Source organism: Macrotis lagotis, chromosome X, assembly GCF_037893015.1.
Source record: "Macrotis lagotis isolate mMagLag1 chromosome X, bilby.v1.9.chrom.fasta, whole genome shotgun sequence".
NCBI lineage: Eukaryota > Metazoa > Chordata > Mammalia > Peramelemorphia > Peramelidae > Macrotis > Macrotis lagotis.
This window is the reverse complement of record NC_133666.1, coordinates 545805396-545823500: the sequence shown is the minus strand read 5'-3', so window position 1 is coordinate 545823500 and position 18105 is coordinate 545805396. Positions and strand designations below refer to the sequence as shown.

Here is an 18105-nt window from a genome sequence, read left to right as displayed (position 1 = left end):
TAATTGAATACTGTCTTAAGTGACTTTTATTTACCAGTGTCTTATTTCAATTTACTGGAACACAACACATGATTTGATGTATGAATTTCTACCTGTAAAAGTGAGGTTAAGTGATAAAATAAGAATTGTATTAGACCTCTGATTTTATCAGCGCAGGAAGTCTTAGTGAAGAAGTTACTTAAGCAGTGTAGATAAGCAAGCTTTCTGAAATTTATAGGATCAGAGAGTCACCTTGAAGTTTTGAAGCATTGAATGATCCAATCACTATTAAACCACCAGACTTTCAGAGGTAAAGTTTGAGCCCAAGTCTTCTTGGCCTCAAAGTTGGACCTCCATCCATTCTACCACTTTCCCTCTCAGAAACAGTTAAGAGGAAACAAGGACTGCCAGGGAATTTAAGAGGAAAAAGAAATGGAGTTTAAGAAATTCTATCTGAAGGAATAATTTTGACCATCAAATAATTTTTGATGCTTTTTGATTTATAAAGTAACTTCTGATCCAGAAATTTATTTTCCTTTCATTTCTATTTTTTTAAATTTCCATTTAGATTTTGCACCGTTTATTCTACATTATCAAATTTATTATTGTTTTTGTATCACTAATATCTTGGAAATTTAATAAGTATGATACTAAATCCACAAATTAATTCAGATCATATTATCATTCATATTAGCATATTACAAACATGAATAATGAGTTTCCTTCAAATACTTAAGTAATTAAGAATTTTAAGTTGTTAGATGGGTTCCCTACATAGTCATACCAATGTCTTTGAATAGCTCTCGCTTTTCCTCCTCAGAATTATTTATTTTTTGTGTCTTCACAGTTTTAATCTTCTCATCTTTCCTTTGCTGATATGTAGAACTTTATAATAAGGAGTTAATCAATTCTTTCTTTGAACCTTTTGAAATCAAATCTCCCAAATATTAGGGTACACTCTAGAGTATAGCTCTATATTCTTTTCCTCTATTTGAATGCTGGATAAAATGATTACTCCCCATTAGTGTTTCCATCACTTATACTCCATCAAATCAGTTTCTCCTTGTTATCTCCTTAATATCATGCCAGTAGAATCATCATTCTGGTTGACACTGTTTCTTTGTTCAATATTCTTTGATTATTCTAAAAGTTAAAGGTTCATCAATGTTGGTATTATGCATTTCACATTTTATCCTGAATCACATCTTTACCTGCTTGACATCTCTTCATATGCATTTCAAAATCAATCAATCAATCAATCAGTCTATGAGTGTATTTCATATTTAATCTAATCTATATTTATTGAATCATTTAAAACCCCTTTAAAATTAAATTATATTTAGAGTGGTTTTTTGGCCATTGAGTTTTATAATTTACTGCTCACTGCTATCAGTTATTTTTTTATTGCCCCAAATCTTTTTCTTTCAAACCTGTAGGATGATCTTTGGTGTAGTACCTTAAGTTTTGGTATTTTCTTTTTCTTTTATTCCTTCTTTCCTTCTTTCTTTCCATTTCTTTCTTCCCTTTCTTTCTCTTTCCTCCCTTTCTTCCTCCTTTTTTCCCTCCCTCCCTTCCTCCCTCCCTTCTTTCCTTCCTTCCTCTCTCCATCTCTCTCTCTCTCTCTCTCTCTCTCTCTCTCTCTCTCTCTCTCTCTCTCTCTCTCTCTCTCTCTCTGCCTTTTAAACATTTGGCTTAAATTTTAAGCTAGTAGGAATGCTCACTTTACAATGTAATTACCCCAGGAGTGGTAACACATTGAACCATTATTAGTTATCCAATTAACACCTCAAAGGTTATTAATTTATTTGATTGCTTTCTAACATGCCAGCTAACTAAGAAGGAAAAGATAGAAAAAGAACAATTGCAAATAAGTCCCTTAAAAATATTAATTGATCTTTTGCTTGTATTCCCTGGATTCCCCTTTGTAACATAATACCTTATCCCAGAGCACCACTCTCATAACAAAAATATTAAAAGAAAAAAAATTCATCCAAATCTATTACTGTATAGAAAAAATAGGACTTATTTTCAATATTCTATGTTCACGAACTCATCATTTGCGGAAGAATGGGAAATAAATACCTTTCCATATCTCCTATTTGCATCTAAGCTAATTTCTATAATTTTTATAATATTCTGTTTCAGTTCTTTGATTAAACTTTCTGTTTACATTGCTGTAATCATTATTGTGCATCATTTTTTGACATTGCCTAAACTTTATTTTTTTCCATTTCATTTAATACTTCTAAATTTTTCTGTATTCATTATATTTGTTGTTTCATGTAACATAGTAAAACTTCAATCCATTCCTATACCACTGTTTACATACCTATGATTTTTCCAATTAGGGGAAACATACTTAGCAACTTATTCAAAAATGAAAAGAAAAGATAATTTTATTTCTTTCTTTTTCTATGCTTATTATTTAAATTTCTTTTTCTTGTCAATGCTATAGCACTTCTAGCACTGAATCAAATAGGAATAATGATAATGTATACCCTGACTTTTCCCCTAATCTTACTGATAAGTCTCCTGTTTATCTCTATTTTAAATTAAGCTGTCCCTTTATTCCCATGCTTTCTAATTTTTTTAAACATGAATGAGTTTTGTCTTGTTAAAAACCTTTCCTGCAAAAATCATGATGCCATGACTTTGTTTCTTCCTGTCATTACTATAGTCAGTTGTGTTTATAGTGTTCCTAATATTGAATTAGAGATGCATGGCAGGTATAATTCCAAACTGGTCATAGCAATAATGTTTGTTAATATGTTGCTACAGTCTTCTTGTTATTATTTTATTGAAAATTTTTGTTCAATAGTTTTCTTTGTTTTGTAACAATACTATATATCAAAGGAAAATCTAGGATGGCTCCTTCTATTTCTGTTTTTTTGGTTTATTTATTTCATATAAATAAGAGTGAGAGTAAACATAAACCTCCTCCCCCCAGAAATATGAAAAACCTCAAGAATACTGAGAGAAAAAAAAGTACTTCAGTCTGTGTTTATATTCCAACAGTTCTGTCTCTGGGTTGAGTTGCCTTCTTTATCATAAGAGAAGTTGATTCAATATTTTTCCCATAATTGCTATTACTAGCTGTATTTCCCTCTACTCTATTCCTTCCCACTCTCATCTATTCCATTCTCTCTCCTTTCACCCTGTCCCTGTTCAGAAGTGTCTTGTATCTGAGTACCTTCTCCCAGGATCATCCCTCTCTTCTATCACCTACTCTCCCCTTCACTCCCCCCATCCCTGTCCTCTCATTTTTCTTTAGGGTAAGATAGATTTCTATACTCTTAAGTGTGTATGTTATTTCCTCTCTGAGCCATTTCTGATGAGAATGAAGACTCACTCATGCCCCCTTGCCTTCTCCTGTTCCACTCCATTGTAAATGTTTTTTCTTGACTTATGTGAAATATCTTAGCCCCTTCTTCCTCTCCTTTCTCTTCCTCCCAGTACTTTCCTTTATCACCCATCTTTACTATATTATACCATTATATTTAACTCCTTCCTGTGCCTTATCTATATATGCTCCTTCTAACTGATCTTATAAATGTGAAAGTTCATATGAATTATCAGTATCTTCTTCCCATGCAGGAATACAAACAGTTCAACATCATTAAGTTCCTCATAGTTAGTCCTTCTTGTCTACCTTTATGGTTCACCTGAGTCCTGTATTTGGAGATCAAACTTTCTGTTCAGCTCTGGTTGTTTCAATAGGAAAGTTTGAAAGTCCCCTGTTTCACTGAAAGTCCATCTTTTCCCCTGAAAAAGGATGTTCACTTTTGCTGGGTGGTTGATTCTTGGCTATAAACCGAGATCTTTTTGCCTTCTGGAATATCATGTTGAGCCTATCATATTGAACCCTATGAGCCCTTTAATGAAAATGCTGCCAGATCTTGTGAAATCCTGATGATAGAGCAACAGTAGTTGAATTCTTTGTTTTTGGCAGCTTTTAGTATTTTCTCTTGGACTTGGGAGTTTTGGAATTTGGCTATAATATTCCTGGAAGTTTTTTTTTTTTCCTGGGATCTCTTTCAGGAGGGGTGTTGGTGAATTCCCTCAATTTCTATTTTTTCCCTCTGCTTCTAGGATCTCAGGACAACTTTGCTATATTATTTCTTGCAAAATGAGGTCTAGGCTTTTTTCCTGGTCATGACTTTCAGGTAGCCCAATAATTTTTAAATTCTCTCTCCTGTATTTGTTTTCAAGGTCAGTTGTTTTTCCAATGAAATATTTCACATTTTCTTCTAATTGTTTTTGGTATTCTTTTATTTCTTCCTGATTTCATTCAAATTCATTGGCTTCCTTTAGTTCCATTCTGCATATGAAGGAGGTATTTTCTTCAGAGCTTTTTTATCTCCTTTTCCAGCTGGCCAATTCTGCTTTTTAAGGCATTCTTCTCCTCATTTGTCTTTTTTGTGTTGCTTTTTCCATTTGGCCTAAACTGCTTTTTAGCATATTATTTTCTTCAGTATTGTTTTGTATTTCTTTCACCAAACTGTTGACTTTGTTTTATTGATTTATCTGCATTGCTCTCATTTCTCCTCCCAATTTTTCCTCTATCTCCCTTAATTGTTTTTCAAAGTCTTTTTTGAGCTCATCCATAGTCCGGGCCCATTTTCTATCTCTCTTGGAGATTTTGGAGACAGAAGCTTCAACTTTGTCATCTTCTCAATGTGTATTTTGGTCCTCCATGGGACCAAAATAAGTTTCTATGGTCAGATTCTTCTTTTTTTCTGTTTTTTGCTCATTTCCTCAGCCTATGACTGATTTACCATACTTCCAAGGCTTTTGGGGGTTTGGGGGACATCCCACTGGGATCTTAATTCTCCCAAGGTCTTGTGAGAGGCTCTGACTGCTCTCTTGCCTGCCTGTGCTTTGGTATATGGATGACCACAGGCCCTCCCCTTTGCTCTGGAGCTGGGAGGAGGGTCCCTGCTTGGCTATGGTGGCATGGGAACCCAAAGTGCAACCTGGATCTGAGTGTGGGCAAATAGCTGAGTCCTGCCCCAGGGAGATAAGAGAGAACTCTGCAGTCTCCCCTGACCACTTACTGCCCGAGCCCTTTGAAAGTTCTGGGTGGCTCTGCTGATTCCTGCTGCATGTTCTTACCACAGGGTTGCTCTGAGGCTGATGTTCCACTCTGGTGCAGTAGAGTTCTCTCATCACCCCTTCTAGCTATCCCTGCTGATCCCTGGGCCAAGAGGACTGGAAACCACCCCCTCTGCCATGGAACCAGGCTCCCAGCCCAGCTGTGCTGCGGTTGTGGCTCTTTCTAATCCTGGGTCTGGTGAAACAGATTGTCCTGCAGATCTTCTAAGTTGCCTTGGACTGGGAAATTGTATCACTGAGGCTTTCTGTGTGTTCTGCACCTTTAAAATTTTGGATAGAGTCATAATTTGGAGGCTTTTGGAGTTTTTTGGGGGAATGAATTCCTAAGAATTCCTGCCTTCATGCCGCCATCATGGCTTCACTTCCCTATTTCTGTTTTGTGTTAAAATAATCTTTGTAATATTGATTTTTTATTTTTATTTCTTTTATTTAATATAGACTCGCTTGAGTGATAAAGGGGAGGGAAAAAATTAAAATTAAAATAAAAAATAATAGTAATAATTGTAGGTATGGCCAGGTGGCACAGTGGACGGAGCACCAGCCCTGGAGCCAGGAACCCGAGCCCATATCCGGCAACATACACCCAACAATCATGCAGCTGTGTGACTTGCAAGCCACCCCAACCCCACTTCCCTGCAAAAACCAAAAACAGAAAAAAAAGACCTAAAATAAAATAAAATAGTAATAATAGTAGGGACGGCTGGGTGGTGGACAGAGCACTGGCTCTTGAGCCAGGAGCACCTGGGTCTGCATCCGGCCTCAGATAACCCAATGATCACCCTGCTATGTAGCCCAAGGCAGGCCACCCAGCCCCATTTGCCCTGCATCCCCTCCCAATAATAATAATAATAATAATAAAAATGTGCTTCACTCTGTGTTCCAATGCGACCAACTCTGTCCTGGTTGGATCACATTCTTTATGATAAGTCCATCACAAAAGTTACTTCCATATTTTCCCACCATTGCCATTGCTGATTGTAACTACCTCCTTTCACTGACTCTGCTGTAGGGTAGCGGAGTGGTGCAGCAGACAGATCCCTGGCCCTGGGGCCAAGAGGCCCTGAGCCCCCATACCACCCCTTAGGTCCAGCATCCACCTGGCCCTATGGTCCCGGACAAGCCATCCAATCCCATCCCCTTGCTAGAAGTAAAAAAGAAAATGTGTTATATCTGAACATTTTCCCCCCTATATTCCATCCTCTCCTCCTTCATTCACATCCCCCCTTCTTACTCCAGATGTCTATACCCCTTTGAGTATATATGCCGTTTCCTCTCCTAGCCACCTTTGATGAAGACTGAAGATTCCCTCATTCCCCCTTGCCTTCCCCCCTTCCATATCATTACAGTAGCTCATTGGAATAAAGAAAAATCTTATTATATGAAATATCTTGGCCTTTCTCCCCCTCTTTTTCTTTCTCCCATTACATTTCCCTTTTTTCTATTGATTCCATTTTTAAACCATATTTTATTTTCAAATTCAACTTTCTCTTGTGTTTCATCTATAAAAAGCTCCTTCTACCTGCTCTATTAATTGAGAAGGTTCATATGAGTATTATCAGTGTCATTTGTCTATACAGGAATACAATGCAGTACATCATCATTTAGTCCCTCATATTTTCCCCTTCTCCTCCAATCTATGCTTCACCTGAGTCCTGTATTTGAAGACCAAACTTTCTGTTCAGCTCTGGCCATTCCAACAGGAACATTTGAAATTGCCCTGGTTCATTGAAAGTCCATCTTTTTCCCTGGAAGAGGACATTCAGTTTTGCTGTGTAGTTGATTCATGGTTGCATTCTAAGCTTTTTTGCCCTCCGGTGTATTATATTGCAAGCCCTACGAGCTTTTAATGTAGTTGCTGCTAAGTCCTGTGAGATCCTGATTGCAGCTCCATGGTATTTGAATTGTGTCCTTCTGGCTGCTTGTAATATTTTCTCTTTGACTTGGGAGTTCTGAAACTTGCCTATAATATTCCTGGGTTTTTTTTTTTTTTTTTTTGGATCTCTTTCTCAGGGAGATAGATGGATTCTCTCCATTTCTATTTTGCCCTCTGCTTCTAGGATATCAGGGCAGTTTTCCTGTAGTAATTCTTTGAAAATGTTGTCAAGGCTCTTTTCCTGATCATGACTTTCAGGTATATCAATAATTTTTAAATTATCTTTCCTAAATCTGTTTTCCATATCAGTTATTTTTTCAATGAGATGTTTAACATTTTCTTCTAATTTTTCATTCTTTTGGTTTTGAAGTTTTGAGTCCTGATTTCTTGTAAATTCAGCAATCTCCCTGAGTTATATTCTTTGTGTGGAGGATTTGTTTTCCTCAGAGAGCTGTATTATCTCTTTTTCCAGCTGGCCAATTCTGCTTTTTGAAGCATTCTCCTCAATAACTTTTTGAACTGTTTTATCCATTTGACCTAAGCTGGTTTTAGCATGCTATTTTCTTCAGCATTTTTTTGGATTTCCTTGACTAAGCTGCTGACTTCATTTTCATGTTTTTCCTGCATCTCTCTCATTTGTTTTCCCAGTTTTATTTCTAACTCCCTCATTTGATTTTCAAAGTCTTTTTTGAACTCTGTCGTAGCCTGAGCCCAATTTCTGTTTTTCTTGGAGTCTTTAGATGCAGGAGCTTGTGCTTCCTCATCTTCAGACTGAGTGTTTTGATCCTTCTAGGGCTCACAGGGAAAATATTTCTCAATGATGTTCCTCTTTTTTCTCTGCTTGCTCATTTTCCCAGCCTTAGCCTGTTTTGGGGGTGCTTCCTGAGCTTTTGGGACACTCCCACAAGGATCTCAGTGTGTGAGGCTCTGTCCTCCCTCCTGGTCTGTGAATGACCATAAGTGCCCCCCTTGGCTACGGGGCTGAGGTGGGAGGGCCCTGCTGTTCTATGGGGGGACCTAGACTGTGATCAGGATCTGAATGTGGTCAGAACCCCAGAGTCCTGTTCCAGGGGCAGAGCTTGGCTGATTTTTTTATTTTTAAATGCTTGCTAGAATTAACTTAAATCCACTTGTAATTCAGTGCTTTTTTTTTTTCTTTAGGATCTCATTTATGTTTTGTTTAATTTCCTAAATCTTCCCTTTCTTATTCTGTTAATCTGGACATTTTGTACACACACACACACACACACACACACACACACACACACACACACACAAACATTGATTTGTAGATTTCCTGTTCATTTAGAATATCAGTTTTTTTTTGGTTGAAATAGTTTCAAGCGATTTTGTGGTGGTTTCTTTTTTTCTTTATTAACTTTTTCACTTTTGATAATGGTAATTTGATTTTCCTCATTTAAAAAATCAAATTATTCAATGCTTTATTTTACTTCATAATCAACTATTAGTTTTATTTCTTTATTTTTCCTTTAAGTTTTTTTTTTATTTTCCTTTTTCATTTTGAGGATATCTATTTTACTATTTAATTAGAGGGTGAAATATTTTGTTAGTAGTTTTACTTCCCAAATTAAATTTCTAATTTTGACTAATTCTATAATATATCTCTATGGAAATTTGATTGGCTTGGTTCTAAATCTGTAAATTAACATTAGTATTATTGTTACTTATATTATATTGTCATGGCATAGCCAAGAGTGCTGAATATATCTTCACTTTAATTTTTTTTGTGATGAAAATTTTGTAACTGAAACAATTATTCAATAGGTTATGGTAAATTTATTCAAAATGTTTCTTTCATTTTTTAGTTATTTGTGTATGACTTCTTTTTCCATTATCACCACTTAGATTTTGATGTTATTGTACAAAACTACTGTTGATTTTATAGATTTATTTTGGAGTTTACAACATTGCTGAAGCTATTAATAATTATAACAAACTAAATTAGCTAGCATTTAATACTTTCAGATATGAAAAACATTTTACTTGCTATGTCTCATTTGATCCTTTCTTTTTTTATATGAAACCATGAATCTATTTCATATAGCTTTTTAAAAAGGTGGTAGTACTATAACATCTTACTTTTCTGTGTTGCCTCCTGAAATTGCTTATTCTTCTATATATTTCTTATTAGAAAATTTTTAAATAAATGTACTTATTTATTTTTCCAACTTCTGCAAAGATAGTTTTTAAAAATCATTTTTGTGAGATTTTAAGTTCCACATTTTTTCCCTTCCTCTTCCTTTGATAGCATGTAATCCAGTATAGGTTATACTGTATATATGTTAATAACATATTAAACTTTTTCCAATCATGTTGTGAAAGAAGAGTTCATTTGCTCCTTTCTAATTTAGATTATCTCAGTTGTTTCTTAGCTATTCCCTAGAATTTTCTAAGGAAAACAATGCCATGCACAAATAATGGATGATTTTGTCTCTTTGGCTATTTTTATGATTTTGACTCTATCTTTTCTTATTGTTCTTACAAATATCTATATATTTATATAAAAATAGTGGAGCTAGGAGGCATCCTTACTTTACTCCTGAATTTATTGGGAAGTCTTCTAGTGCATTTAATCCATTTGATTTTTTAAAAATTTTTCTTTGGCATTTTAAATGATTTCCATATGATGAATAAATATAGAAAAGCCTGGAAAAATCTAGACTTGATGAACTAATAGAGAAAGAAGCAACATGAAGAATGTAAATGTAGAAAATTGCAAAGAAAAAATGTAATGCAAAAGAGAAGAAATGGTTTAGGTAAATATGAATGCCACTTGAGAATAGGAGTTGTTGGTGTTGTTTCAGTAGTGTCACTCTTAGTGATCCACTTTTGGGTTTTTCTTGGCAAAGACATGGAGTGGTTTGCCATTTTTTTCTGCAGCTCATTTTAGGAATGAGGAAGCTGAGACATAGTTGATGAAGTGGGATCATATGACTAAGAAGTGTTTGATGTCAGATGATAACTCAGATATTCTTGACTCCCAACTGACACTTTATCCACCTGTGCCACCCGGCTTCCCCAAGAATATTGGTTAATGAAGCATTTTTGTTACAGATAAATGAAATAAAACAATGGGTAGTAGCAAAACCTTCAGGATCTAAGTTCATATAGAAACTAGAGATAAAGAAGATACTTTTATTTCAACAACATGGTGATTTAGTGGATAGAGCACCAGTCCTGGATTTAATAGGACCTGGGTTCAAATCCCACTTCAGACCCAAACTGTGTGAGCTTGGACAAATCATTTAACCCTGATTGTCTCCCATCTAGGAGTACTGATTTATATCGGAACCTGACTCAGATGACTCCAGACGAAAAAAGTGAAGCTGTTGACTTAGCACAGTGACCCTCACTCAAATTCAATTATGTGTTTGTCATGGCATCACCTCCCTGATTTCATGATTTTCTTTGAGAATGAAGGGCAAGCAACAGTTTGAGGTGAAATAAAAAAATGAACATGCTTTACTAATCAATTTCTGTTATCTTTATAGTTCTTGTTGAATTATTTTTACCCTTGTCCACAATGTATCAATTCAGAAGTGAGGTAATGAGGATTAGAATATAACATTATACAAATTATATTATGTTCCATACTATGAGGTGTAATTCTGCCTTATTCCTTTTCCAAAATCATATATCTTTTTTGGGGACATCCATATACTTTCTCATTATTTGCCAGTAGTTACCCTAAGATGCTTTGATTTCACTTCTCCTATGGTAGAATGCTTTTAACAAATACTCGAATTTCTCAGTAGTTTTTTTGTATACCATTGCCAACCCTCTCAGTTTGGTTCTTTGTAAGGATCACTTAACCAATTATAGACATAATATATCCCTTTTGACCATGGGAGTTCTCTTCAGTGTAACTTTTTCATTCCTTTCATTCCTCACTTTTGTTAATCCATTTCTTTTTCCACTCCCCATCCATTTTTCTTTAGCTTTATTGCTAAGAGATTATAGGAAGTATCTTTCTTTTATCATTCATACATATACTTCATGAGTGTCCATTTATTTCAAATTCATCTCTCTCCTCCACATTCCAGTCTAATGTATGACCACAGATTGCACTGAGAAATCTGTAAGAGGATTGTGTATCCATGGTATGTCAGATCTGATCCTCCGCCATCATTCCTCTCATTTCTCTAAATTCTTATTTTATATTTAAATCCCCTATGTATTCAAAATATCTCTTAATGTTATCTCTATTTTTAAAAAGTATGTCAGTCTTTTCCTTTTGTTTAAAACATTACTTTAAAAAAAATTTAGTTGCTAGATATATATTTATTCTCCTTTCTGTTCTGGAAGTATTTACAAGTTGAATTATTAGTCAGTGGTTCAACTATCATTCTAAAAGCTCTCATTGTATTTCTACTTTCTAAGTACTAGGATGACAAAGACACATAAAAAGTAAGCTCTGCTCTCCAGAAGTTCACAGTCTACTGCTCTAGTCTGTCAGAATAATCTGCTCATAACTGATTGTCTTTCTTGCAGTAATGCTTTAAATGCTTTTTTCTCCTTTTCTTTTCTTTTCTTTTCCTTTTTCTTTTCTTTTCTTTTCTTTTCTTTTCTTTTCTTTTCTTTTCTTTTCTTTTCTTTTCTTTTCTTTTCTTTTCTTCTTTTCTTTTCTTTTCTTTTCTTTTCTTTTCTTTTCCTTCCTTCCTTCCTTCCTTCCTTCCTTCCTTCCTTCCTTCCTTCCTTCCTTCCTTCCTTCCTTCCTTTCTTTCTTTCTTTTTTTCTTTCTTTTGCAGAGCAGTGGGATTAAGTGACTTTTCCAAGGTCACACTGCTAAGTAGTTACTAAGTGTTTGAGGTCAGATTTGAACACAGGTTCTCCTGACTCCCGTGCTAGTGCTCTAACCACTGTGTAACCTAGCTGCATCAGTTCTGTTTGTTGAATCAATCATTTCAGATTGCATCTTGAACTCCTTTACTTTTTGTAATAAATTATTCCATTATCTCCTGTTCTATTTTATGTAGAGTAGTCTTGTGTTTGGTGTGACAGTGACTGAATAGCCAGACCTGGAGTCAGAAAGATTTATCTTTATGAGTTTATATCTAGCCTCAGACACTTACTAGCTGAATGACCTCGATCAAGTCACTTAATTTTATTTGCCTCCCTTCTTCATTTATAAATTAAAATAGAGAATGAAGTGACAAACTACTTATGTATCTTTGCCAAGAAAATCCCAAATAGAGTCATGAAGAGTTGGACATAAATGAAACAACTGAACAATAATAATTACTCAGATTCTTCCAATTTTACATTTCAAGTATTTTGTTCTCGGTAATTGGAGCATTCTTTTTTTTTTAATTTTCATCATTAGAACTATGAAATTTAACTGCTATGAAGCACTTTTTTCATTCTTAGAATTGTTCTATGGTTCCTTTTGATAAATGCTTTGTTCTCTGTATTCAGAAGAGAATAATTTTAATGTATAATTTTATAAATTATGTTTACTTTTTTATTTTTTTCTTTTTCTGGGAAATTTAGGATCCTTAAAGTTGTCTATATATGCATCCTTTCTTTGATATTACTGGCTTTTACTTGGATAATAATCATATATTTCTTTTGTGTTACTACCTTTTCTTTTTCTAGATTGTCCTTTGCTGAAGTTTATTTGTATTCCAAATCTTTTCACTTGCCACCATGATTTAAGTTTTTCTGTTCCAGATATTTGTTCTTCTAACTCTTGTTAAAGTTTCAGTTTGTTAAAATGTTCTGGAATGTCCTGCTATGTTTCCATGTTCTTGGGTTCTGTAATACATTAGAAATTGTTTTATATTCATTTTTCTCATAATATTTATTTAGAAACATTTGTAATATTTTATTTCATGCAAAAATATTACACTGGTCAGGGAAATTGGGGACAATCAGGTGGAAGGGGAGAAAACTGTGTCAGGGAACACAGGAAAACTGCATCGGGAAAATGCTGCCCCTGTTTGAAGAGTTATTCTGGGGATCAATACATACATACATATATACATACATACATAACATAAATTCAGTGTGTATATATGCATATGTGTATATATTCATATATAATAGTCATATAAGAGACACATTATAGATCTTAAAGCCCTTTAGAAACTGAAGCTATTATCATTTTATCTTAGCAGGTTTTTTTAGGATTTTTTTTTGCAAGGTAAATGGGGTTAAATGGCTTGCCCAAGGCCACACAGCTAGGTCATTATTAAGTGTCTGCGACCGGATTTGAACCCAGGTACTCCTGACTCCAGGGCCGGTGCTTTATCCACTGCGCCACCTAGCTGCCCCTCGTAGCAGTTTTAATTACTGCAGAGTTGTCATATATTTTGATGCTGTAGGATGAAAGAATTGTATTGAAAATAACAAAAATAACACAATTACTGTTTTTTAACCTTTTGAATTCTAATCTCTCCATTTGGGAGTGTGGAGGGAGGTTTATTGTTTCCCAGTTTATCTGCTAAGATGTCTATTTGGGGGCGGCTAAGTGGCGCAGTGGATAAAGCACCGGCCCTGGAGTCAGGAGTACCTCGGTTCAAATCCAGTCTCAGACACTTAATAATGACCTAGCTGTGTGGCCTTGGGCAAGCCACTTAACCCCATTTGCCTTGTAAAACAACAACAACAACAACAACAACAACAACAACAACAAACAACAAACCTAAGATGTCTATTTGACTCTATATCTTGTTCTTTATTTTAAGCCTTTTAATCACTCTTAGAGTTCCAGTAACCATTCCATAATATTTCTCTGATTCTGGTTATTAGATAATTATCTTTTGTAGTTTTGTACTTGTATTCTTTTAATCTACAATCCTCATTGCATGAGACATTTCCATCTACCTGTTATTTCCTTAGATTCTCTTCTGATTTCTCTACACACTCCCTTCCCCTTACTTTTTACAGAGTTGTATGTCATCCTTTCACAGGGCATGTGCTATTTTTCTCTGAATTGTTCTACTTTTACTGTATTTTCAATTGAATGTGGCATGCATCCTAACTGCACTTTCAAACAGTCCTTACCTAAATTCCAAGATTTTAATGGCACATAGGATGTAGAAAGGGTTTTTAATGCCACTTTAATATTTGAAAAATATTAATTACATTGCTATTTTATTTTGGAATATAACTTACTTTGCATCTCACTGAATATTGATTCCCCACCCTAGTCTTATTTTGATCATTGTTGATACAAGAAATAGAAATTGTAACTATTAGGATTCTTGTCTATGTACTTCTTGAATAATGTTAATTTTTAATATCCTTTAATGTGAATTTAAATATATACATCTGTCTTGGGTACTTTCCCCAGAAGGCAGAAAACTGTAAAAGTTTTAAGATTGTTTAGTCATTCTGTCTAATTTTCTATATATTTTATGAAAATTAAAAGAAAAATATGCTAAAATGAGTACTTCTACAGTATTATTTTCAGACCCTAATGATATATTTTTCTTGAAAATCTATATCATGTTTTTGTACAATTCAGGTTAATAAAATACTAATCAAGAATAGTGATTTTTACCCTATGAAACTTTTATCCAATGAGGACATTGTTAATTTAAAACTTTAGCTTAGCAAAAATGCACTCACTAAAGTATTTTACGCATACCATTTTGGTATTAAAGTTCACATTTTTTTTATCTATAAAGATTTCTAATTCTTTTAGAAATCCATAATGGTTATATTTAAACCCACTCTTACAAAAACCTGATTACTAATAAATATTAGTTCCTATTAATCTATAGTTTAGTTTAACTTAGGCTCGTAGCATGTGGCTTTCTCAGGGAATGTTATATTTTTTACAAGTGAAGATGATAATCCACAATCCCTAGAGAATTAAATTGTGAAAGCAATCTTAGTTTTGTACATACTAATAAAGATCTGCTATTTCCTTTCCACATCTATCACAACACACTTTAAATTGTGGCTAATATTTTATGCAAATAGCTATCTTATTAGATATTGTGGCTGTATGTTCTAATGTCTCCATGAGTTTCTTGGTAGTTTGCTATCTAACCATCAAAGCAGTGGCAATGAATGATGAATTACCATATAGCTTTGAAGAACAAAAAAAGTTCACACAACATTTTAGAGGTCCTAGATATCTGATGCAGTGATAGTTTGAACTATACAAATCAATGGGAATTTCTGTGACTCAGTTTAAATATTTTCCATAAAAAAAGAAATTTTGCTTATGCCTTTGATTTAGTGGAAATTAAATATAATGTTTGTAATGACAAAATCATAACAGTAATAGTATTTATTATTCACATTTTATGTTCCTATTTGTTTGCTCCTCAAATTATATTTTGGATTTAGGTTTTGAAAGTCATAAACTTATTTACCTAGGAATTTAACTGAGGAAAAATGTTTTTTAAAAAGACCTTATAAAAAACTAAAGAAACTTAACCCTATTTATTATTCTTTGTTGATTTCTATTTTCAATTATCATCTTAGCATATATTTATGTATTCCTATTATATTTGAAATAGATTTGAAAGATGAGGTACCTTTAAATTCAAAAACCTCAAGTATATATTAAGAAAATTGAACTTCTGGCTTGAACATAGGCCTCAGCTGTCAAGCTTATATGAGTGTAACACATGCTTTGTCAGGCCTTATGAAATTGCAGAGGCTTCAGAGGTAAGCCCTGTAACATTGCATCCACCATCCAAGGAGCAGACATATGTAGGTCCAGCTAAGAACATCATCAGAAAATTGTTTGACAGCATCTTTCTCTTTCTTTCTTTTCTTTTCTTCCCTCATGCTCTTTTTTCCCTCTGTCCCTCATTTCCTTCCTTCCTTCCTTCCTTCCTTCCTTCCTTCCTTCCTTCCTTCCTTCCTTCCTTCCTTCCTTCCTTCCTTCCTTCCTTCCTTCCTTCCTTCCGTCCTTCCGTCCTTCCTCTCTTCCTACTTAGGTAACTGTCATCATTATATTCATTTTACCGGTGAGAAAACAAATTGAGAGAGGGTAAGTGACTTGCTAAGTAATTAACTGAGACCTGTCAGACCCAGTGTCCCAGAGGTCTTTTCTCCCTCAATGCCACCTCCCTCCATCTCTGTTTGCCATTTAAAATAAAACAAAGTATCATATAAACTATCCATCCAAGTGGCAAATGTCAAAATAATTTTAGGTATTGTGGCAACTAGGTATCACAATGGCTAGAGTATCAGACCTGGAGTCAGGAAAACCTGAGTTTGAACACTCACTAGATGACCCTGGACAAGTCACTTAACCCTGTTCCTTCTTTCATAAAATGATCTGGAGAAGGAAATGAGAAGTCATTCTAGTAACTTTGTGAAGGAAACTCCAAAAGAGATCATGAAGAGTCAGACAGAATAAAACAACTGAATAACAGCAATAAATTGCTTCCAATTTAGGCTTTATTTCTTTCCATATATGATTTATTTTTATTTAATATTTCATGATTTTTTTTTCTTTCTTTTGAATAGGTATTTTAGAAACCCACGATGGGTAGAAAGGATGCTTCTACTTTAAAACTTCCTGTTGATCAATATAGAAAGCAAATTGGTAAGTACCATAATTTCTTTGATTTTTGAGTAAATGTAGGAATCTATCAACTTGTTCTTTCCTGCCCTATGACTGAAAAACTCACTTTCCTTTCTCGTATTCATTATGTTTTGAGTTATCCAAGGTAGAAGCCCTCTTCCCTGCCTAAATATTTCCAGTCTCTCACCTGCATACATATTAGCCTCTTTGTTCCAAAGACTTATACAACTGGAAACTGCATTATGTCATCACAAACAAATGTTATCAAATTTCTTGTCATCTTAGATTCTTCATCTTATAATATACAACTTGTTTCAGAAGAAATGACATCCTCTCCATTACTATATGTGTCTTCTTTGATGTTGCAGAACCATCAAACCAGGAGGAATATGCAGACACCTTGCTTCATACCTTTTCTCTTTTGAGGTCACTTATCTATATCATCCCATCCAGAACCATTTAGTAGTCATTGCCTGTTTCCCAGCTATCTCACTTTTCTTAGGAAATTTATTGACCTCTCTCCATCTTTTATTCAAGAAATACTTCCATCTTATATTTGTTTTCACTTAGGAGCAGAAGCTAGAAGCTTGGGAAACATCTAAATTAAAATAGGAGTAAAGCGACAAACTTAGAAGATAGCTTAAAAAAAGAGAAGTCAATGGAGAATACAACAAAGGAGTAGATAGAGAAGAAAGAAGTGAACCTAAGAAAGGAGAATAGTATCCAAGAAAAGAAGTTGCTTTATGATATTAAAGACTTCAGAGCTTTAAAGAAGAGTGTTTGAGAAAAGACCATTAGATTTCACAGTTAAGAGATCACTGATAATTTAGAAAGAGAAGCTTCAGCTGAATGATGAGGTTGGAAACCAGTTTACAGAGTTAAGAACAGAATGAGAAGAAAGCGGGAATATTGACAGAACAGCTGTCACTAGTTTAGTCACAAAAGGGAGGAGAGATAATAGACTTAAATTTAGAGATGATGATTCAAGAAAACATTTCTTTAAGATGAGGAGAACATAGGCATGTTTGTAGGTAGGAATCATCATTTAGTAGACAGGAAGAGACTGAACATTATCACTGAGTTGAAAGGCATAGAATTGAATTAATAATATATGTTGAAGAACAGGAGGGCCAGTTTTTAGGGTATAGAGTTCAACAAGAGGAGTGCAATATGATGATACTTGAAAGAAACATTGGAATCTGCTATGAATGACAATAAATGATTAATTTATGAGTTTCTATTTTATCCTAGAATAATAGGAAAGTACTGATATTATTGAAGTGGGGGGAGACTTTAGACCTGAAGATCAATTATAAACTTATTTTTAAGAGTCCAGGGGAAAGGTGTTTTGACAACCTAGGTTAAAATGGTTGTATTAGAAAGGGTTGTATGGAAGATGGATATATCAAGAACCTGCTAGCAAGACCAATTGTTAATTTTGTGTGTGTGTGTGTGTGAGCACTTACATTTCATAAATCAGTAAATGTTACATATCAGGGTTTGATTTACAGTTTGTATTTTTTGTTTTGTGGGTTTTTTTGATGATTTAGAATTAAGAAAGTGATGGAGAAAATTTTAATAATGTGAATTAAATTTAAAAGTGTGTCATACACAGTTTTTTTTAAAA

The 18105-nt window shown here is 34.3% G+C and overlaps 1 protein-coding gene across 4 annotated transcripts in view; it reads left to right on the top strand.

The window, feature by feature from the left end:
• TRIQK (triple QxxK/R motif containing) overlaps positions 1-18105 on the top strand; it is a 160451-nt gene that overhangs the window by 65215 nt on the left and 77131 nt on the right. For all 4 annotated transcript variants that reach the window (XM_074200131.1, XM_074200130.1, XM_074200132.1 and 1 more), the window contains exon 2: positions 16421-16499. In XM_074200131.1, coding sequence (XP_074056232.1) covers positions 16439-16499 — 61 coding nt within the window. In that variant the 5' untranslated portion in view covers positions 16421-16438. The remainder of the gene's footprint in view (positions 1-16420; positions 16500-18105) is intronic.